Raw genomic sequence first — 23,239 nt, forward strand, 5'->3', positions numbered from 1 at the left:
TCTCTCTGGGACAATTCCCCACTCCATTGGAAATTTAATAGAGTTAACAGAACTTGATTTAAGTTTTAACAATCTTCAGGGCAGCATTCCTTCAGGTCTAGGTAATTGCAAAAATTTGCTTCTAATGGATCTTTCTAGTAACAATCTTAGTGGACCAATACCCCCTGAAGTACTTGGACTTCCATCCTTGTCCATTCTACTAGATTTATCGTCAAACTATTTGACTGGTGAACTTTCTGTTGAAGTAGAAAAACTAAAAAATCTTGGTCGATTGTATATTTCTCAAAATAGATTATCTGGTTTGCTTCCAAAAAACCTAGGTAGTTGTGTAAGTCTAGAGAAGTTGTTCTTGGAAGGGAATTTGTTTGAAGGACCCATTCCATCATCTTTGAGTTCATTGAGAGGTCTTGAGGCATTGGACTTATCTGACAATAATCTTTCCGGTGGGATTCCAGAATTTCTTGTGCGATTTGGGGCATTAAAGTATCTAAATCTCTCTTTCAATGATTTTGAGGGAGTAGTACCAAGTGAAGGAGTATTTAAGAATGCAAGTGCTACATTTGTTGAGGGAAATAGTAAGCTTTGTGGAGGAATCCCTGAGTTACATTTGTCAAGATGTAACTCCAAAACATTAGAAAACACATCCCTTAAATTGAAGATCACAATAATTGTTGTGATTTTAGGAGTGACTTTAGTATTCTCTATTTTCCTCATCATCTGGTTTAGAAAGAAAAAAGAGCAGAAGCCAACGACAACTCATGTAGAAAATTCTCTTTTACAGTTATCATACCAAAGCATCCTAAGGGATACAAACGGATTCTCCCCTCAGAATTTGGTTGGTTCGGGAAGTTTCGGATCTGTATACAAGGGAATTCTTGAAGCGAATGGAGCAGTTATTGCAGTAAAGGTGTTTAATCTTCTGAATCATAGAGCTTCGAGGAGTTTCTTGGTTGAATGCGAGGCTTTGAAGAACATTCGACATCGTAATCTTGTCAAGGTATTAACAGCCATTTCAGGTATCGATTATAAAGGCAATGATTTTAAAGCCTTGGTTTATGAGTTCATGGAAAATGGAAGCTTGGAAGATTGGCTACATCCATCTGTTGGCATGAATAAACCAGAGACGATGAGAAACCTAAATTTCTTTCAAAGACTTAATGTGGCCATAGATGTTGCTCATGCACTAGAATATCTGCACCATCGTTGTGAGACGCCAATCATTCATTGTGACCTCAAGCCAAGCAATGTTTTACTCGATGGGGAAATGGTTGGTCATATAAGTGACTTCGGCTTAGCAAAAATCCTTTCTGGAGAGTGGCCAAACTATTCCACTAATGAATCAAGCTCCCTTGGAGTAAGAGGAACAATCGGCTATGCTCCACTTGGTAAGTTCACTTTTTTCATTTCTTTCATTATTTAAAAGAAAAAAATATATCTAAAAGCAGTCTTGTTGTATATTTAGAGGTTATCCACTACAACCATTTATATATGTATTTTGTGACGAATTAATTATAGAATATGGCATGGGAAGCGAGTTGTCAACCAATGGCGATGTGTATAGCTATGGCATCCTCTTGTTAGAGATGTTAACAGGGAAAAGGCCAACGAATGAAAGGTTCAAAGAAGGTTTAAGTTTTCATAACTTTGTCAAAGCAGCTTTGCCCGATCGAGTGGTTGAAATTATAGATCCCATTCTTCTTCAAGAAAGTGTCAGAGGAGGAACAGCGGCGGACATCACTCTTAATGGAAACAACTTGGGAAAGGACATACATCTTCAGTGCTTGAATTCAATATTCGAAATAGGACTTACTTGTTCTACCGAATCACCAAGTGAGAGGATGGACATGAGTAATGTTATTACCAAGCTTTGTTCGATTAGAGACAAGCTTCTTCATCCAACTCGGCTGCGTCGTGGTGTTTGAACTTTGTATGCTACTCAATCAGCAGGTAATAATGGCTTCTTATCTTAATAAAATACTCATTTGTTTTATTAATTAAGCTTTGTTGATAAAGTGGAAAGATGGAAAGTATATACTTTTTTTTCATAGGTGTGTTCGGTGTAAAACATTTAAAAAGTGAATAATTTTAAACTAACAAACACATCTCTATCAAAAAAATTTTTCCTTTCACATATCTTTCTTACCAATTACACATAAAACTTTCTTTTTCTCTTTTCCACTCAAAGCCCACCACATTCCTACTATGTGCTTTAATAAATCCTTGTTTCTTTAGTTGCAGGTATCTAAGGTGTTGTGTGGATCAACATCAAAGAGGCTCAAGTCCGACAACTTGCTTGATGTTCTCCAAGAAAATAGAAGAAAAATGGAGTTCTTTTTCCTGTTTTCTACCAATAATTTTCAGTGTAATTTGTATAATACTTCGTTTTTGTCTTTGCATCATAAGCTACTAGATTGATTTTTACTTTGCATCTTATTGTATCAGTCATGGTATTGAATACGTTAGTCAATCGCTATTCATGGGAACTTTATATTTCTGGAATTGATAATCTTTTCTATATTAAAAATATTAGAATTGAATACATTCAAGAAAATTTTAATTTGCATTTTGTCTATCCTACTCAGAAAATGAGTAAATTAATCTTTATATATTATAACAAACTAGTCTTTTTGTTAAAAAATTTATTCATTTTTATTGTTAAAAACTGGTTCTTATGTGTTGCCGTGAGGTACATGTGACACGCTATGTGAAGTTATTCGATTATTCTATCGTCCTTTAATTTAATGTATAGAGATTAATTTGCTCAATATTTTAAGACATTACAATGCTTTCTTTCCAACAACAGGAATTTGTCGTAGTCTTTCAGCATCTACAAAACTAGATTTCCTAGTAATAATTTCCATCTTCTAAGTTGGGATGCGTTGACATATTTTCAGACAAGAGCAAACTAGTTAGCTTCTGATTTTCAGAATTTATATATGATTAACTCTCGTTCCAAATGTCTTGTTATGCCAGTTTTCTCTTGAAATGTTCGATCGTCTACAATAATCTAAAGAGAAGAAAGCTACTATGGCTTCATTTGAACTAAAAAGCTATGATGGTCAGCTCAGCCAGTAGAGCGCTTATGGATTTTAACATGCGGACGTGGGTTCGGATCCCACGGTCAACGTGATTATACTTTTTTTTCTTTTTCTCCAGTACTTTTCCTAATCAAACTTTATCATATTTCGACAATTTTAATTAAAATAAAATATAAACCTAATTAAAAGCTTACGATGTTAGATAATTTTAGTTAAAATAATCAAAATACTTTCATTATAATCAAATTACTATATCATGAGTTATAATATAAATGAATCTTTTCATTGTCTTAATTTAATCTCAATTCTAATCTATTTGAGTTTTTTTTCAAGTGTATTATTATTTCTTTTAGACCAAAATTTATTATTTTTATTCATTTGGTAAATTTAGGATTTTTTTTATTTGTGAGGAGAAAGATTTATTAATTTTATTGTTAGGTCAATTTAGGTTACCATGTTTTTTTAATTTTTAATTTATTCCTTCTGAAGAAATTAAATTTTTCTTTTTATTATTATTTTACTATTCGTTTCCGTTTCCTCTTCCTTTTTTATCTATTTGTCTTTTTTACAATTTTTAAAAAATTAAATTAATAAATAAACAGTAAATGAAAACAAACTTTCTTAAATAAATAAAATCATGTACCTTTGTCTTTTATCTTCAATTAATAATCACTTCATTTGAGGGTTCGCCAAAACCTTTATAAGTTCGTACTTTGATGAGCTTGCAATTTGGGTTGAGCTGGTAGCTTTCGATGAGCTCGTAGTTGTACTTGAGCTTGCAGTAATGTTTGAGCTCGCAGTATTGAATGAGCTCAAAGCTTCCAATGAACTCTGCAACTTTTTGAACTGAATTTTCCATTGCATGAATGGCCACTTCCCAAGATAAATTATTTTTGAATTTTGACTTTGCATCTTATTGTACCAGTCATGTTATTGAATATGTTAGTCAATATATGGTTGTTCATGTGAACTTTATATTTTTGAAAGTTAATATTTTCTCTATTAAAAAAGTTACATGCGTACATTCAAGAAATCCTTAATTTGCATGGTGGGAACAATATACTTGTTGCGTAAATTCAAAAATCTAAGAAATCTTTATTTTTTTCCAATTTTTTGACATTAAAAATATCATAGAGGCTTTTGTATTAGGAGTTAAATTGCAAGTTACAAGATGGTAACTAAACTATTCAAAAGTTTTCATTGAAGTCATTAGACTGTTAAAATCGTTGTTGTATGGCCCTCTCTGTTTGCACCACCTATACCAATCGAAAGGTCTCTTTCTTTTTCTCTCGAACAACATGAATTTACAAGCCAAAATTTAAAAAGATTTCTTCTTCGATCTCTGAAACCGTCGGATTAACTGGGACCTAAAATATATTGTTCTACTCACCAATGGATTCTGATCTACTGTACTGATGATTGAATGTTAGATATATTGACGTCAATAGCTTTTCAAACAAGAATAAACTAGTTGGCTTTTGACGTTATGAATTTATACGTGACTAAGCCTCATTCCAAGTGTTTTGTTATGTTTGTTTTCTCTTGAAATATACTATTGATCTACAATAATATAAACACAAGAAAGCTATGATGGAGCACTAAGAAGTTTAGAGATTACATTTAAGTTCTTATCATTCCACTCATTGCTTGTTTTGACATTAAAATAATTTTTGTATACAAGTCAACAATTATATTATAATGGGGAAGGGAGAACGGGTTTACAAACACAGGAACTAATCAACTTGAAATCCATAAAAATTTACCACAAAAATAAAAATCAAACACTGACCAGCATCCAATTATTTGCAATAGAGAGAATAGTCTAACAATCAAGCAATAATGAAGAAACAACACCCCCTAAAACAGCTTGGACTATGAGATCCAAAGCATGCTACATCAATGACCCTTCATTTTCCTTTCTCCCATTTGAACTTTCGCTATTTTCTTCTTTGATAATTACTAATCCATTTGTCAAGATTGAAGATTCTCAATTGATTTCTAGGGAAATCATCATGAGTTTCTTTATTTCTTTCGGATATACTGTATCTTGGACTTTTTTAAGTATGAACTAATTTTCTAAATACCTAGGGACATGAACCCTATAATAGATTATGTCGTCTGATTTTTATTTTTCGAAATAAATACTTACTTTATTATTCTCAATTATGTGTGCTTAATTCTTAGTTTAGTATTTCTAAACTATTAATCCATGTTTGATGTGCTTAAATCGGAAGTTGAATAAACCCTGTTTGCGCGTAGATCTTACGTAATTGAGTGGAGTTACATGCAATCCTAGAAATAAGACAATATAAATCTACTGAATTAGAGTAAAATCTAATAGAAGAATCCATAACACGAGTTAATGCAATAATAGGGGTTTTAGTTAGAAAAAAAATTCAATTAATCAACTTAAAGTCAATTGCTTTTATGCTTGAAAGAAATATTTGTATAATTTAGAGATTTCAACGGATTAAGTTACTAAGTAAAGAAATTGCATAATTTAGATTGATATATAGTAACAAATGAAATCTAGGTGGATTCTTTCCTATGTTTTGTTTCGCTTCTTGGTTGTTAATTGTTTATTTTCCTGATTAGTTTTTTTTTTGTCATGTTCGTTAGTAATTAAATTAGTTATTTTTAGTTTTTAATCAATCACTTGAATTATTTGATTAAATAATAGAAAGACGGTAATTACTAGTACTTGTGGTCTTCGTGGGAACAATATATTTGCTCACCGTAACTATACTATTAATTGATATAGGTGCACTTGCCTTAGTAAAATTTTTAGTTAGTTCACGACGCATCAAGAGCATCAAATAACAAGGATGCAAATATGTTTCCGTGGATTTATACACAAAACCTTAAACATCTTTGCCACATGCTTTACAAGTTTTGCCTCGTTTCCCTTTCTCTTTGAGCTTGAAGTTGCTGTTTTTGAAGAATGAATGGGTGGCGATAGGCTTGGCCACCCCACAATTTTCATGATGATGAAAGTCACAATTCTTGTTATTGCATTGATAACATGAACCAAGCCTAGTTCTTTGTGTAACACCTCCGAACCCGGCCTAGACGTTATGGCCAAATCTGGAGTTGTTACGTATAATGATTGAAAATTTGGTTTTCATGTATCTTGAAAATCGTCGCAAACTCTTAAAATCTCGGATTATTCGAAAATATATCTTATCTAAATATTTTATTGAAAACAATGTTTGTTTATATTTTCTAAACCTTATGATTTTGCAACTGAAACACTTAGAAAGTAGTTTTTTTTTAAACACGGTTTGTTATTTGAAGCCCATTTTTTTGCAGAAAACAATCATTGTCAATAAAATGTTTAAATAATATTATATGGAAAACGGAAAATAAATTCCAAAACTCAAAATAGTCCAAAATTTGCAAAACACTTTAAATCTCAAATTAAAAGTATTTAAAATGAACTCAAAACTTTAATAAACCGAGCTCCCGTCACACCGACTCTCCTAAGCTTGAGGATTACCTGAAAATATCCATCAAACAGAATATGAGTTTTCGAAACTCAATGTTAACAAATAACGTAACAATTAATTTATATAAGATAGATTTTACAGAAACAAAATCATATCAGAGCAGAATAGATACAGGCATGCTTTCCTACCCCCATCCGCTATACACTATCTCCGACCATCCCAACACACCATATGGGATATGAAACACCCATCCTACCTTACACACCACTTAGTATCATTAAGACACTTTTCAGAATATTTACAGCTGTGCTACCAGTATAATAGGCGAGATATCGCCTCTCATAAAAACACTTCCTTCACATAATATAACTCGTCCCCAATGTAGATATTGTTGCGGAAGCGACGATAATATTAATAACAATATTATCAGAAATATTTAGATAATTATCATGCCAACAATTATACTAAGAAAATTCCCAGTTAAATTGGAGGGGTCACAATGGTCCCGCTTAAACCCAACAACTAGACAGAACTCACTTAAATATTTATAGCAATAATAACTAAATAAATATAACCAACATAAAGCTATTAAATAAAAGCAAACAAATAAGAAATAAAATACCAAAGTTTTAACGAGGTTCGGCCAATTTAGCTTACGTCTTCGGACACTACCAAATTAATATTTCCTCTAGAAATATTACAAAGGAGAAGATTTTGGGATGATACAACCAAAGGGGGAGGGGTTCTATATATAACAAACCAAACCCCCTCCATTTCTATCTTTTCCTAATGTGGGATATTGCCAATATTCAACAAATCTCCACCTTGGCGATATTCCACATCTTCGAACATCTTCTCATAACACAAACTTCAATAGTGTCTTCAAATTTGCAACCAATCGCCTTCTTCCCTTTTGGTAGTTGTGCCAACTTCCACGTCTTGTTTTTCTCTAGAGATTGCATTTCCTCTTCCATTGCACCTAACCATCTATTATTCTCTAAACTCTGAATGGCTTCGGTGTAAGTGGATGGAATATTATCAACAACTGGAAGTGCATAAGCTACCATGTCAGTGAAACGAGCAGGTTTCTGAATTTCTCGTCTCTGCCTTCTGACTGCAATTGGCTCTGATTGCTGTTGAGGTTCTTGGGTAGAAACATCTTCCTCATCTGACTCTGCATCTGCCAATGAAGAATCACTAGTGGTACCTTTTGCTGGAATTACCACACTCTGCTCAAACTCCACCTGCTGCGGAGTACACTCCACCTGCTGCGAAGTACTACTCACTCCTTCTGGATTTACCTTATTCAACATGGCAGATTCATGAAAGGTAACATCCCTACTGATTATCGTCTTCTTTGCCTCTAGACACCACAAAGGATATCCCTTAACACCAGCATTGAAGCCCATGAATAGAGCCTTCTTTGCTCTTGGATCTAACTTTGATTCTTTCACATGATAATATGCAATAGAACCAAAAATGCGCAAGGTGTCATAATCAGTAGTAGGTTTTCCATACCATTTCTCCAAAGGAGTCTTGCCATTTATAGCAGATGATGGCAAATGATTGATGAGATGTTGAGCGTACGTCACAGCCTCAGTCCAAAACTTTCTATCTAATCCAGCATTAGATAACATACATCGAACTTTCTCCACAAGCGTTCGATTCATACGCTCTGCCACCCCATTCTGTTGCGGTGTTCCACCTACGGTGAAGTGCCTTACTATGCCATAATCTTGGCATATCTTCAGGAAAGGATCGCTTTTATATTCTCCACCGTTGTCTGATCGGAGAACCTTAATCTTCCTTCCTGTCTGATTTTCAACTTTAGTTTTCCACTTAAGGAAAACTTCAAGCACCTCATCTTTGTTCTTCATAGGAAACACCCAAACTCGTCTGGAAAAATCATCAATAAAGGTGACAAAATAACGTCTTCCTCCAAGTGATGGAGTCTTGGACGGTCCCCATACATCAGAATGCACATAATCCAGAATACCTTTAGTATTGTGAATCCCAGTGCCAAATTTCACCCTTCGTTGTTTTCCCAGAACACAATGCTCGCAAAATTCAAGTTTGCAAGTCTTTGTACCTTTCAATAATCCTTGCTTGGCTAGAGTTTGCAAGGATTTTTCACCAGCATGGCCCAAACGCATATGCCACAGCTGTGTTGCCTCAGCGTCCTTCTTGGTACTCGTAATTGCTGCTGCTGTTGTCCCTACCACTGTACTACCTTGGTAGTAATACAGATTGTTCTTTCTTATGCCTTTCAACATCACCAATGCTCCTGAAGTTGCTTTAAGAACTCCATCTCGTATTGTCACAACTAGGCCTTTAGATTCTAACGACCCCAAAGAGATGAGATTCTTCTTCAACTTTGGGACATATCGTACATCCCGCAAAATTCTAGTAGATCCATCATGACTCCTCAGTTTAATTGAACCTATCCCGGCTATTTTACATGTGTTATCATTACCCATGTAAACAACCCCTTCATCTAGTTTTTGAAATTCAAAGAACCATTCCCGAATGGGACACATATGATAGGAACAACCAGAATCCATGATCCACTCATCTGCATATAATGTTGAAGATGTCATACTAAGAGAAAAGTCTGACTCTGCTTCACTATTGCATTCTGCAACATTTGCATCTTGCGGAGTCTTCCCTTTTTTCTTTAATTTTGGACAATCTTTCTTCCAATGTCCTTTTTCTTTGCAAAAAGAACATTCATCTTTAGCAACAGCTCGACCTTTGGACTTTCTTCTCTTCCCCTTAGACTGACTTTGCTGACGACCTCTTGTTACCAATGCTTCCACTGCTGCTTCACCTGAACCTTTCAACTTATCCTTTCGGCGTAGTTCATAGCTATACAATGCAGCAGTTACTTCATTGAAAGTTACTTCCGATTTTCCATGAAGTAGAGTAGTTTCAAGGTACTCAAACTCCTCAGGAAGTGATCCCAACAACATTAACGCCAAGTCTTCGTCTTCAAAAGTCACATCCAAATTCAACAAATCAGCCACCAGCTGATTAAAATTGGTAATGTGCTCGTTCATCGTGGTACCAGGAACATAATTGAAACGAAACAGTCTTTTCTTCATATGCAACTTATTTTGACTGTTCTTCTTCAAGAATTTCTCCTCCAATGCTTTCCACAATTTACTTACAGAAGTCTCTTTACTGAATGTATACTTTTGCTCTCTGGAAAGACATGATCGAATTGTACCACATGCCAATCGGTTGATGGTCTTCCATTCTTTATCATCAACCCCTTCTGGTTTTTCTTCCTCAATGGCAATATCTAGACCCTGTTGAAAGAGGGCATCTAGAAGCTCACTTTGCCACATGCCGAAGTGACCTGTTCCATCAAAAATTTTCACTACAAATCTCGTATTTGCAGTTCCAATCCTCGGCAAAATGTACGAAGTGGAAGTTGTTGATATGGATGGTTTTTCTTCTGTCATTTTTGCCATAGCTTCTACTTAATAGCCACCAAATGCAGAATACCCACAAGCTTTAGGAAATGTTTCTGATGTGTAAGATCAGACTAAGCTGCAAACACAGAGCATACTACAAAACCTTGGCTCGGATACCAATTGTTGCGGAAGTGACGATAATATTATAACAATATTATCAGAAATATTTAGATAATTATCATGCCAACAATTATACTAAGAAAATTCCCAGTTAAATTGGAGGGGTCACAATGGTTCCGCTTAAAACCCAACAACTAGACAGAACTCAGTTAAATATTTATAACAATAATAACTAAATAAATATAACCAACATAAAGCTATTAAATAAAAGCAAACAAATAAGAAATAAAATACCAGAGTTTTAACGAGGTTCGGCCAATTTAGCTTACGTCCTCGGACACTACCAAATTAATATTTCCTCTAGAAATATTACAAAGGAGAAGATTTTGGGATGATACAACCAAAGGGGGAGGGGTTCTATATATAACAAACCAAACCCCCTCCATTTCTATCTTTTCCTAATGTGGGATATTGCCAATATTCAACAGATATAATCATAACAAAAATCATGCATGCTATAGTTATACACGCATGCCATAACAGATAGCCTATTACAAGATTAACTTATCATATGTTATCACAAATACACATACATATAATAGAAGTATACTAATAAATGATCATATTCTATGTTTTATAGATTATTTGATCACATATCAATCCCACAGAAGACCCCCTAATCGTCATATTCTTTTCTCTTCCTTTTTTATTGAGTGTTCAATTACAACCCAAACTCCACAAGCTGAACATCCCACGAAGTCATTAACAAAAACAAAATAACCCCACTTGCCTCCACAAAAATTTGAACCAAAAACCTCTAACACATAAACAAGGCCCTTAACCATTGAAGCTGGTATTTATCACATAACAAAATTTCACAAATTACAAATAAAAACTTTGGAGCATTACACTTTGCATCTGTGGCACAGAGTGTTCTGGAATAGCTTAGCTCAAGCTTGACCAACCGCGAAGCCAAAAAAAGAATTTAGAGGGGTTGAAATGAAATTTTAATTTTTAACGGTCTATATCTTTATAACTTTTAAAAGATTAAATAATATTTTTATAATTTTAGAGGGGACAAAGTGCAAATTTATCTTTACTAATATAAAATTTTAAAATTTTTTAAAGGGCCTAAATAGCAATTTTTCATTTTAGGGGAGTCGAGGCCCCTCTAAGCCCCCTTTAGATTCATCTCTGAGGTTGACTCAAAATTCGGATTGAGCTAAATTAGAATTAATTTCTAAAATTAAAAATAAAGATTGAACCATAACAAACTCGTTTGACTAGACTTGTTCTAAGTTCTGAAACTATTCAAACATTAAGACACAAAAAATCAAGTCACTCAATAGCTAAGTTGCTTGAGTTTAAGCTTGACTCAATAATAATTGTGTCGAATCTGTGTTCTTTTAGCTCAAACCCGAATAGCTTACGAGCATAAATATCTCATTTACACTCTAAGCATACTCATTTCAAACATAAATTCGTATCTAATAATCACCCTAAATACACACATACATACAATCAAATATCATATATTACTAAGTTTTCGACAAAATTAGAGCATCATATGTTTGATGGCCAGTCCCAGAGAAACGAAATTTCATAAGCTTATGCTTTACTCATTGCTCCAGAAATGGCAGTTCTTCAAGGGCATTGACCCAAGAACTAGAAAGAAGCAACAAATCTGGTTATCCATCAGCTATCATATATATGACTTTGGAAATAGAAAATTATATTTTCCATTTTTGTTCCAGAAAGAAATGAAAGGGAACTTAACTTTGTTTAGACGTTGGAAATTTAAAGAACAATAGTGAATGGTGGCTCCACAATTGGGACCCTACTCAGAGGTATCCTTCATTTTTTTTTCTACATGAAATTAATGTGAAGTGTAGAAAGTGGTGGCAAATTGCACCAATTAGTTGCTTAACAAACGTTCAGCATTGAATAACCATAATTTCCTATGGATAAATCCATTTCTAACGTTTGATGTATATCGTCTAGCTTATTCAATGGGGCAATGGCTTTCTTTATGGGGGATTCATCCAAAAATCACCCCAAAGAACCTTGTTACCAAAATTAAAATAGATTTAAGGATAGAGGGATCTATTTACAATGCAACCGTATAAAAACACCCTTTCTTATATTTTTATATGATTTTAAAGATTAAATTCAAAAAATTAGGGGAAGTAAACTGAATTATAAATTTTTGAGTGATGATAATATAATTTTATCATCTATTAATTTATGGTTATATTATTTTTTAAGGGACTTAATAGAATTTTTTTCATTTTAAGGGGTAAAGTGCAATTTAACTATATATTAATTTGTAATTTAACTATATATTTTTATATGATTTATAATTTTATCATTGGGGACTTTATAGAATACTCCCTCTTAAATTTGCCCCTGCCAACTTATGCATGTAAGTAATTTTTGAAGGACTTAAAAGAATTGGTATGCATGTAAATGGATCTATCCCTCAAATATAAAACTGCACAGCTTAGTCGTTGAAGAGTTAAATCTCACCTCTGATGCCAGTACAGATTATGACACTGACTAAAAAAGCATAAAGTAGTCTGTTTTATATGAATAATTATCTTTCACTTTGTAAAAGCAGATTCCCTCTTATCTGCTCGTTTAGCTTTTATCCCCTATATAAGGGACTTAAGTTCTCAGTTGTAAAAAGGAGTTTGGTAGAAATAAAAAAATATCAGTGTCTTTTGAAAATCATGTCTTTCTAAACCTCTCTATTTCTCTTCCTCTCTGATAAGGGAATATCAATGAAAAAAAATCTCCCGTGAGTTTAGAAGTATGCTCTGTGATTGCCATTCAATGGATCCTGCACATCAGAAACTAAGCTTAGACAGGGATGCTAAATCCAGGTGAGTTTGGAGAAGTATTCTGGGTTAATGGTATTAACAGCTAAAAGGCAGTGTCTATTGAACGGCGAAAAGAGGAAAATGGCCTAAGTTTTGGCATAGCATACCTGCTGTTATGATCCATTACATTCACAATCCTAATGTTGATTGATGTCAGCTGAAAAAAAACATAGTATGGTAGTATGACTTAGTTGTGACAAAAAATATTGACCATAAAAACCAACCCCAAGTAGACGCCTTCAACTAAAGCAGGCACATAGAAAAGTAGCCACATGATAGTAGATAGAATACGATAATTGTTGAAACCACCTTTTTAGAAAAACAAAAATTTAGTTGTCGACTTTAAAAACGAAAATTGGAGTCGTCACCGATCTTTTATTGAGGTGTGATCGGATCACCTTGAAAACAATTTTAGGTCTACGAATTTTGAAAAAATAGGTTCGGGAGTCGGTTACGCATGAGAAAGGGTTAGCACCCTCGTAACGCCCAAAATTGGTACCGAATCGATTGTTTGATGTCTTAGTGTTGAAAATTCGAAAAGATTTTAAAATACGATCCTTTTAACTTGAATAAATTGAATTAAATGATAAGACACTCTTATTTCAAAGAAATAAAATGTCACACCCAGTTAAGTTAGGATGCAACATTCTTAATCTTCAAAATTAAGTTTATCTTTTGACTTTTTTAAAACCTATGCATTTTGAGAAGGATATCTGATTATTTGGGTCAAATGAAAAATCAAAACCCAGTAAGTTAGGGTTCAATTTCACAAAAATTCCTAAATATCGAAAATATTGCCTTTATTTTTATTTAAAAAAATTCTCGTCTCGAGAAAACAACATGTCATGTCCAATGCGTTAGGACACGACGTATCGAATTCCCGAGATAACCTTTAATTTTGGAGTTTCTATGTTTAAATTGAAGAAGGGATATTCGGTTATTTAAATTCAACAAGGAGTGTAGCGACCTAGAATTTTGGGCATGAGCGCTAGACGAAGTAACTATTGAAAGTTTGAAAACAGAATCTCGATTTTATTTGAAAAAGGAGTCGCCATCGATTTTTTTTCTAGGTGTGATCGAACACCTAATAAATTCTCTTTTTTAAAAGAAAAATTTATTTTTAAACTTTCCTAAAAAGAGGTAATTTTAGGTCTGCGTGAAAATCCAGAGAAAATTAGAGTTCGGGAGTCGGTTAGCGCAAGGAAGGTATTAGCACCCTCGCGACGCCCAAAATTGGTATCTCGTTAAACGCATGTTGTTTTAATTTTCAAAATGCAAGTTCAATTTAATATTTAATCGTAATCCGATTGAAATATGGAATTTTTTTTAAAACACGAGAATTTTGAAGCACAATTTTTTTTTGTTTTTTAAAAAACGAAATTTTAGAACACGAAAATTTTAGAAACACGAATTTTTTTTAAAACACGACAATTTTTGAAACACGAGAATTTTTCAAAACACAATTTAAAAAAAACATGACAATTTGTGAAACATTAGAGTCATTGAAAACACGGAAATTTGTGAAAAAACGAAATTTTTTGAAACACAGAAATTTTTAGAAAACACGAAAATTTTGAATCACCGGAATTTTTGAAAACACGAAGATTTTTGAAACATCGAAATTTTTGAAAACACGTGAATTTTTGAAACACAAATTTTTTTTTGAAAATACGAAAATTTTTGAAAACACAGAAATTTTTAAAACAAGGGAATTTTTGAAACACTGAAATTTTTGAAAACACGAGAATTTTTTAAAACACAAAAATTTTTGAAACACGGGAATTTTTTTTTACACAAACTTTTCGATTTTTTTATTAAGCAAGTATCGTATTTAACACGAACCAATGATATTCACTCAACATAGCAATGAAATCAACAAATTAGTGTCAAATCGATTCGTTGCCTTATTTTTGAAAACAAGACTATTTTTTGAAGACACGAAAAATTTTGAAAGATAGAAATTTTTTGAAATCATGAGATTTTTTTGAATATTTTCAATTTTTAAAATGGCGTATCGATTTTAACGCGAACCGGTGATATTCATCCAACATAGCGATGAAATCAACGAGTTTATGTTAAATCGATTCGTTGCCTTATTTATTAAAAGTATTTAAAATAAAATAAAATTAAAATTGAATTGAATTAAAAATTAAAAATATAAATACAAAAATATAAAAATGCACAAAATACTAATAATATTAAAACGAAAAAAATACGAGCATTAAATTAAAATTAAAAAACGAAATTACCGAAAAGATCTCGAAACACGAGTTTCATCGAACGGGTCCCACAAATTGAACCTTTTTTTCCTTTTTCCTTTTTTTCTTTTTTCTCTTTTTTTCTTCCCTTTTTTTCTTCTCTTTTTTTTTCTGGCCTGCTTCTTTTGGACCTGCTGGGCTAGTGCGTACGGGCCGGGCCCGCTGGTACTGCTGGTGGGTCTGGGGCCTTCTGGGCTGCTGCGCAAATGGGCCTGCTGGGCTGCCCAAAAAAGACCTGATTTCTTTTTTGTTTTGTTTTGTTTTTTTTGGGGGGGCTTTGCCTTTTTTTTTTTAGGGCCTGAAGCTGTCGGGTCGGGTCGTCAGTCGGGTCGGCCGGTACGGGTCGTGTCGGTTTGACCCGACTGTTGAAAAAATATTATTTTTTTTTAATTTTTTCCTCCTTTTTCTTTCTTCTTCTTCTTCTTTCTTCTTTCTCTCTTTTTCTTCTTTTTTCTTTCTTACTTTCTTTCTTCCTCCCCGATCAGCCCCCCCGCCGATTTCTCTGCTGCTGCCGGTGCTTCCTCCGCCTGCAGTGCATCGGCCGACGACGGCGACGTGCGGTGGAGCTCTCCTTTTCTCCCTCTTTTCTTCTTTGCTTGCTCCTTTTTTTTTTTCGTGGGTATTTTTCTTTGATGATTTTTTTTTGCTTGATTTGCTTTCTTTGGTGGTAGTAGATGGGAGTATAACGATGGTGGCGGTTTGACGACGCACGGTGGCGATGAGGCTGCTGTTTTTGCTTGATTTTTCTCTCAAAAATTTTGTTGTTTGTTTCTTTTTGCTTCCTTGCCTGGCTCCTTTTTTGGGGGGTTTAAAACCCCTTTTAAACTGATTTTTCTTCTTCTTTTTTGCAGGTTGCAGGTGGCTAGGGAGAGGTAGGCCGGCCGCCGCCGTTGCAGGCGCAAGTTGGGCTGATTGCTGCCACAGGGACCAAATCGTAAATGCAGCAAAATTTTTGGGGCAAAAGTGTAATTTTATAAAGTTTAGAGGTTAAAATATAATTTGGAGAACATTTAGGGGTCAAAATGTAATTTAAAAAAGTTTAGGGGTTGAAGTATAATTTTGAGAAAGTTTAGGGATCAAAATGAAATTTTAGAAAATTTTAGGGTCAAAATGCAAAAAAATTAAATTTTTTTTTTTAAAAAAACGAAAGTTATTCCTGGACAAAATTCAGTGATTACAAGGAGGATTGAAGCCTAGTAAGTTAGGGCACAATCCTCTCGAGAATCTTCACTACCAAGTATTTTGAACATTTATGTGCAAAACGATTTCGATATTTTTCTAAACAAATGTAATGCGATTGAATGGTAGTGCATAATTCAAAATGATAATTCATAAATTACGATACATGCTAGTGAACGATAAATCATCAAATAATATAAACAAGCAATGGATAAATTCAAACAAGAATAGCAACAATAATCTCGATCAGACAACATTCAAAAATTAAATGAATTACTAATCAATTTTTTTTAAAGATATACTAAAAAAATTATAAAATATAAGTACCAAAAGTTTTAAAATAAACAATATACATGAGTTTGAGAATTGATTCAAAATATATATATATTTTTAAAATAAACACTACATAAATCAATAGTATTGTATAGGAAATATATAATGTACAAAGTACTATATACATATTAATTTAGATAAGTGGTATATGCAAAATTAAAAAAATTAATAATAATATATACATATAATAAGATACGTAAAAAAGTAAAAAAATATGTAAAGTAAGTTTCCTAAGGAAATAAATTATATAGGTATATATATATATATAAAGTAGTGTCATATAAAATATTTTCATTTAGAAATATAAAGGTACATAAAGAGTGAAAATAAAAAAAATATATTATAAAATAAAGATATCAAGAAAATAAACAAATCATATCAATTTTACATAAAATATATATAAGTAACGAAAAAATTCCAAAACAATAATACATAATAAAACTAAAATAAAAAATACTTAGCAACTCTATAAAACTGATTATAATGCATTATAACTTAAAAGAAACTAATACACGAGGAGATAATTTAAAAAAAAAACTAATATATGATAAATAACCTTAAACAATAGTATATAGTAAAATAATATATATATGAAAAGGGTAAACGAAAATATATATATGAAATGCGCATTTAACTAAAGCTGGCCCATGGAAATCATAACCACATGACCGTAGATACAATACGATAATATCATCATTCTAAAACTACATATTGCACTCTGGTTCTTCATGATGAGCCACGCACCCTCATTTACAAATCCATCTTATCAATTACCAACTTGTTTTATGTTGATGGAGCCATCAAAAAACCATTTTCAAGCGTCTAGCTCTTTCTTCCTTTTGACTCTTCTCTCATTCTTCAACTTGCAGGGTCTTAACTTGCTTAGTTTAGCAACAGCAAGTCCTGTAGTTAGAGGAAATGACACTGATCGACAAGCTTTACTCCAGTTCAAAGCCAAGATAACTGGTGATCCACTCAAGATTATGGAGTCCTGGAATAGCTCCATTCACTTCTGTCAATGGATCGGTGTTACATGCGGTCGCAAGCATCGAAGAGTCACCAAGCTGAAACTTCGAATCCTCAAACTCTCTGGATCATTGTCACCCTACATTGGGAACTTGAGCTTCCTCAGGGAGTTGGATCTTGCAGGCAACAGCTTCTACAACCAAATTCCTCAAGAAATCGGTGGTTTAAGAAGACTGGAAGTTTTATACCTCGTCAATAACTCCATCAGTGGTGAAATTCCTTCTAATTTATCTGCTTGTTCTAAGCTTATATTAGTTGATATGACAAACAACCAGCTAACGGGAGAAATTCCATCTTTGCTGGGTCTCTTGTCAAACCTGAAAGTATTGGGTTTTAACCACAATCGTTTGATTGGGAGTATCCCACTTTCGTTGGGGAACTTGTCATCCTTGGTGAAATTTGGTTTGCAGAATAATGCATTGAGTGGGATTATACCTGAAGCTTTTGGACAACTGAGAAATCTTTCATTTTTCACCATATTCGGAAATGCGATTTCTGGTATTGTTCCTGTCGCAATGTTCAATCTCTCCAATATTAGAGGCTTTGATATTGGTACAAACAAGATTCAAGGTACTCTTCTTTCTGATTTAGAAATCAATATGCCTCATCTTGAGTACTTTTCTGTAGGGGAAAACCAAATCTCGGGACAAATTCCAATTTCAATATTCAATGCCACATATCTTAATGTACTTGAACTTAATGGAAACAGGTTCAATGGAAATGTGCCTTCATTAGAAAAGCTAGATAAACTGTCTAACCTTGAACTAAGCCAAAATTTTTTGGGACATGGGAGAGAAGGTGACTTGCACTTTCTCTGCAGTTTAGTCAATAATACCAGTCTAGAATTTTTATTTATAAGTGATAATAATTTTGGAGGGGAATTTCCTGAATGCATTAGTAATTTTTCTAAAACTCTTTTACAATTAGGAATATATGATAACAAAATATCGGGAAGAATCTCGGAGGGGATTGGAAATCTCATCAATTTGGAGCTGCTTGTGGTATTCAAAAATCAATTATCAGGTCCCATTCCCTTTAATATTGGGAGGCTTCAAAAGCTAAAATTATTTTTAGCTTATATGAATATTCTCTCCAGGACTATTCCCCACTCTATTGGAAATTTAACAGAGTTAATCAAACTTGATTTAAATTTTAACAATCTTCAGGGCAGCATTCCTTCAGGTCTAGGTAATTGCAAAAAATTGCTTCAAATGGATCTTTCTAGTAACAATCTTAGTGGACCAATACCCCCTGAAGTACTAGGACTTCCATCCTTGTCCATTGTACTAAATTTATCGTCAAACTATTTGACTGGTAAACTTTCTGTTGGAGTAGAAACACTAAAAAGTCTAGGTGAATTGGATGTTTCTCAAAATAGATTATCTGGTTTGCTTCCAGAAAACCTAGGTAGTTGTGTAAGTCTAGAGAAGTTGTTCTTGGAAGGAAATTTTTTTGAAGGACCAATTCCATCATCTTTGAGTTCATTGAGAGGTCTTGAGGCATTGGATTTATCTGACAATAATCTTTCTGGTGGAATTCCAAAATTTCTTGTGCTATTTGGGGCATTAAAGTATCTAAATCTCTCTTTCAATGATTTTGAGGGAGTAGTACCAAGTGAAGGAGTATTTAAGAATGCAAGTGCTACATTTGTTGAGGGAAATAGTAAGCTTTGTGGAGGCATCCCTGAGTTACATTTGTCAAGATGTAACTCCAAAACATCAGCAAACACATCCCTTAAATTGAAGATCACAATAATTGTTGTGATTTTAGGAGTGACTTTAGTATTCTCTATTTTCCTCATCATCTGGTTTAGAAAGAAAACAGAGCAGAAGCCAACGACAACTCATGTAGAAAATTCTCTTTTACAGTTATCATACCAAAGCATCCTAAGGGCTACTAACGGATTCTCCCCTCAGAATTTGGTTGGTTTGGGAAGTTTCGGATCTGTATACAAGGGAATTCTTGAAGCGAATGGAGCAGTTATTGCAGTAAAGGTGTTTAATCTTCTGAATCATAGAGCTTCCAGGAGTTTCTTGGTTGAATGCGAGGCTTTGAAGAACATTCGACATCGTAATCTTGTCAAGGTATTAACAGCCATTTCAGGTATCGATTATAAAGGCAATGATTTTAAAGCCTTGGTTTATGAGTTCATGGAAAATGGAAGCTTGGAGGATTGGCTACATCCATCTGTTGGCATGAATAAATCAGAGACGATGAGAAACCTAAACTTCTTTCAAAGACTTAATGTGGCCATAGATGTTGCTCATGCACTTGAATATCTGCACCATCGTTGTGAGACCCCAATCATTCATTGTGACCTCAAGCCAAGCAATGTTTTACTCGATGGGGAAATGGTTGGTCATATAAGTGACTTCGGCTTAGCAAAAATCCTTTCTCGAGAATGGCCAAACTATTCTACTAACGGATCAAGCTCCCTTGGAGTAAGAGGAACAATCGGCTATGCTCCACTTGGTATGTTCACTTTTTTCATTTCTTTCATTATTTAAAAGAAAAAAAAAATCTAAGAGCAGTCTTGTTGTATATTTAGAGGTTATCCACTACAATTATTTATATGTATTTTGTGACGAATTAATTATAGAATATGGCATGGGAAGCGAGTTGTCAACCAATGGCGATGTGTATAGCTATGGCATCCTCTTGTTAGAGATGTTAACAGGGAAAAGGCCAACGAATGAAAGGTTCAAAGAAGGTTTAAGTCTTCATAACTTTGTGAAAGCAGCTTTGCCCGATCGAGTGGTTGAAATTATAGATCCCATTCTTCTTCAAGAAAGTGTCAGAGGAGGAACAGCGGCGGACATCATTCTTAATGAAAACAACTTGGGAAATGACATACATCTTCAGTGCTTGAATTCAATATTCGAAATAGGACTTACTTGTTCTACCGAATCACCGAGTGAGAGGATGGACATGAGTAATGTTATTACCAAGCTTTGTTCGATTAGAGACAAGCTTCTTCATCCAACTCGGTTACGTCGTAGTGTTTGAACTTTGTATGCTACTCAATCAGCAGGTAATAATGGCTTCATATCTTAATAAAATACTCATTTGTTTTATTAATTAAGCTTTTTTTGATAAAGTGGAAAGATGGAAAGTATATTTTTTTTCATAGGTCTGTTCGGTGTAAACATTTAAAAAGTGAATAATTTTAAATTAACAAATACATCTCTGTCAATTTTTTTTACCAATTACACTTTTTTTTTTCTCTTTTCCACTCAAAGCCCACCACATTCCTACTATGTGCTTAAATAAATCCTTGTTTCTTTAGTTGCAGGCATCTAAAGTGTTGTGTGGATCAACATCAAAGCGGCTCAAGTCCGACAACTTGCTTGATGTTCTCCAAGAAAATAGAAGAAAAATGGAGTTCTTTTTCCTGTTTTCTACCAATAATTTTCAGTGTAATTTGTATAATACTTCGTTTTTGTCTTTGCATCATAAGCTACTAGATTGATTTTTACTTTGCGTCTTATTGTGTCAGTCATGGCATTGAATACGTTAGTCAATCGCTATTCATGGGAACTTTATATTTCTGAAATTGATAATCTTTTCTATATTAAAAATATTAGAATGGAATACATTCAAGAAATTTTTAATTTGCATTTTGTCTATTTTACTCAAAAAATGAGTAAATTAATCTTTATATATTATAATAAACTAGTCTTTTTATTAAAAAAATTATTCATTTTTATTGTTAAAAATTGATTTTTATGTGTTGAAATTATTTGATTATTCTATCGTCCTTTAATTTAATATATAGAGATTAATTTACTCAATATTTTAAGACATTACAATGCTTTCTTTCCAGCAACCGGAATTTGTCGCAGTCTTTCAGCATCAACAAAACTAGATTTCCTAGTAATAATTTCCATCTTCTAAGTTGGGATACGTTGACATATTTTCAGTTAGCTTCTGATTTTCAGAATTTATATATGATTAACCCTCGTTCCAAATGTCATGTTATGTCAGTTCTCTCTTGAAATATACTATTGTCTACAATAATCTAAAGAAGTTTCACTTGAACTAAAAAGCTATGATGTTCGGATCCCACGGTCAACGTGATTATACTTTTTTTTTCTTTTTCTCCAGTACTTTTCCTAATCAAACTTTATCATATTTCGACAATTTTAATTAAAATAAAATATAAACCCAATTAAAAGCTTACGATATTGTTAGATAATTTTAGTTAAAATAATCAAAATACTTTCATTATAATCAAATTACTATATCATGAGTTATAATATAAATGAATCTTTTCATTGTCTTAATTTAATCTCAATTCTAATCTATTTGAGTTTTTTTTCAAGTGTATTATTATTTCTTTTAGACCAAAATTTATTATTTTTATTCATTTGGTAAATTTAGGATTTTTTTTTATTTGTGAGGAGCAAGATTTATTAATTTTATTGTTAGGTCAATTTAGGTTACCATATTTTTTTAAATTTTTAATTTGTTCCTTCTGAAGAAAATAAATTTTCCTTTTTATTATTGTTTTACTATTCGTTTCCGTTTCCTCTTCCTTTTTATTTCTTTGTCTTTTTTACAATTTTTAAAAAAAAATTAAATTAATAAATAAACAGTAAATGAAAACAAACTTTCTTAAATAAATAAAATCATTATCTTCAATTAATAATTTTTGTGTTGATGAATTTAGATCCACCTATGTTACGGGTGTTTGTGATCAAGAACTTATATATGGATATGGTATGGTGTTATTCATTGTTACTTAAACTCATTCCAGTCTAATATATGAGCCCTCAATTTTGTGTAAACTCGATTACTTTTTGTAAATATTTAACTCAAATCTTTTTAAATCTTTGATAACATATTTATATGTAAAGAGTTTTAGATTCTCGTATATTATTTTTTATTTTTTAAATATTTTATTTGTTTATATGCTTTTTGTTAAAAATTTTAAACTTAAATAACATATTTTTAATACTTACATTGTAATATTATATACATTATAATTGATATAATTTTATGTGATAAAAATTGCATAATATATAATATAATACAACATTTAACATGGACCAACTTTTAATATTGAAGGTGAAGGCAGATATACATTTTAAACTCGATTAAGTTTTTTCTCCAAACACAATTTTTGAACATAATATTTTTAATTGCAGTTTGAAATTTTAAGAAAGTGCTAATATAAGTTTTTTTTATTAGCTTCATAATAAATTTAACATTTTAATATTTATAAATTCTATCAATCTAATTCTAAATATAAAAAAATAATTTTTAATATTTATTATTTTAATTTAAATTCTAACAAAAAAATACAATCAGAGAGATAATGGCACTGTCATGTCATTACGCATTTAACAAATAGTCAACAAATAGCCATCTTTTTAACCCATCTTTATTAACTCGTTTACTAGTTAAATAATCGGTTCATAGAAATATAACATTGAGTATAAATAATATGATTCATTAACTCGACTCAATTTAATTCGAAATTTTTTTACTCGATTCGTTTCAGTTTAAAAAAAATTAAATTAAATTCAATTGCTAAATTAAAAT

The 23,239-nt window shown here is 32.6% G+C and overlaps 2 protein-coding genes across 2 annotated transcripts; both read left to right on the forward strand.

The window, feature by feature from the left end:
* The first annotated feature begins 1 nt into the window (after nt 1).
* LOC121222569 (probable LRR receptor-like serine/threonine-protein kinase At3g47570) lies at nt 2–2,483 on the forward strand. Its single transcript, XM_041103586.1, has 3 exons — nt 2–1,385; nt 1,516–1,947; nt 2,233–2,483. Exons 1-2 carry the CDS (start codon nt 125–127, stop codon nt 1,920–1,922), a joined length of 1,668 nt encoding a protein of 555 aa, XP_040959520.1. The 5' UTR covers nt 2–124; the 3' UTR covers nt 1,923–1,947; nt 2,233–2,483.
* A 14,908-nt stretch (nt 2,484–17,391) lies between these two features.
* LOC107934378 (probable LRR receptor-like serine/threonine-protein kinase At3g47570) lies at nt 17,392–21,306 on the forward strand. Its single transcript, XM_016866801.2, has 3 exons — nt 17,392–20,167; nt 20,295–20,726; nt 20,982–21,306. The coding sequence occupies exons 1-2, from the start codon at nt 17,398–17,400 to the stop codon at nt 20,699–20,701; spliced, it is 3,177 nt and encodes a 1,058-aa protein (XP_016722290.2). The 5' UTR covers nt 17,392–17,397; the 3' UTR covers nt 20,702–20,726; nt 20,982–21,306.
* Nucleotides 21,307–23,239: the final 1,933 nt, after the last annotated feature.

The sequence above is a fragment of the Gossypium hirsutum genome, chromosome D10 (genome assembly GCF_007990345.1).
Source record: "Gossypium hirsutum isolate 1008001.06 chromosome D10, Gossypium_hirsutum_v2.1, whole genome shotgun sequence".
Taxonomy (NCBI): Eukaryota; Viridiplantae; Streptophyta; class Magnoliopsida; order Malvales; family Malvaceae; genus Gossypium; species Gossypium hirsutum.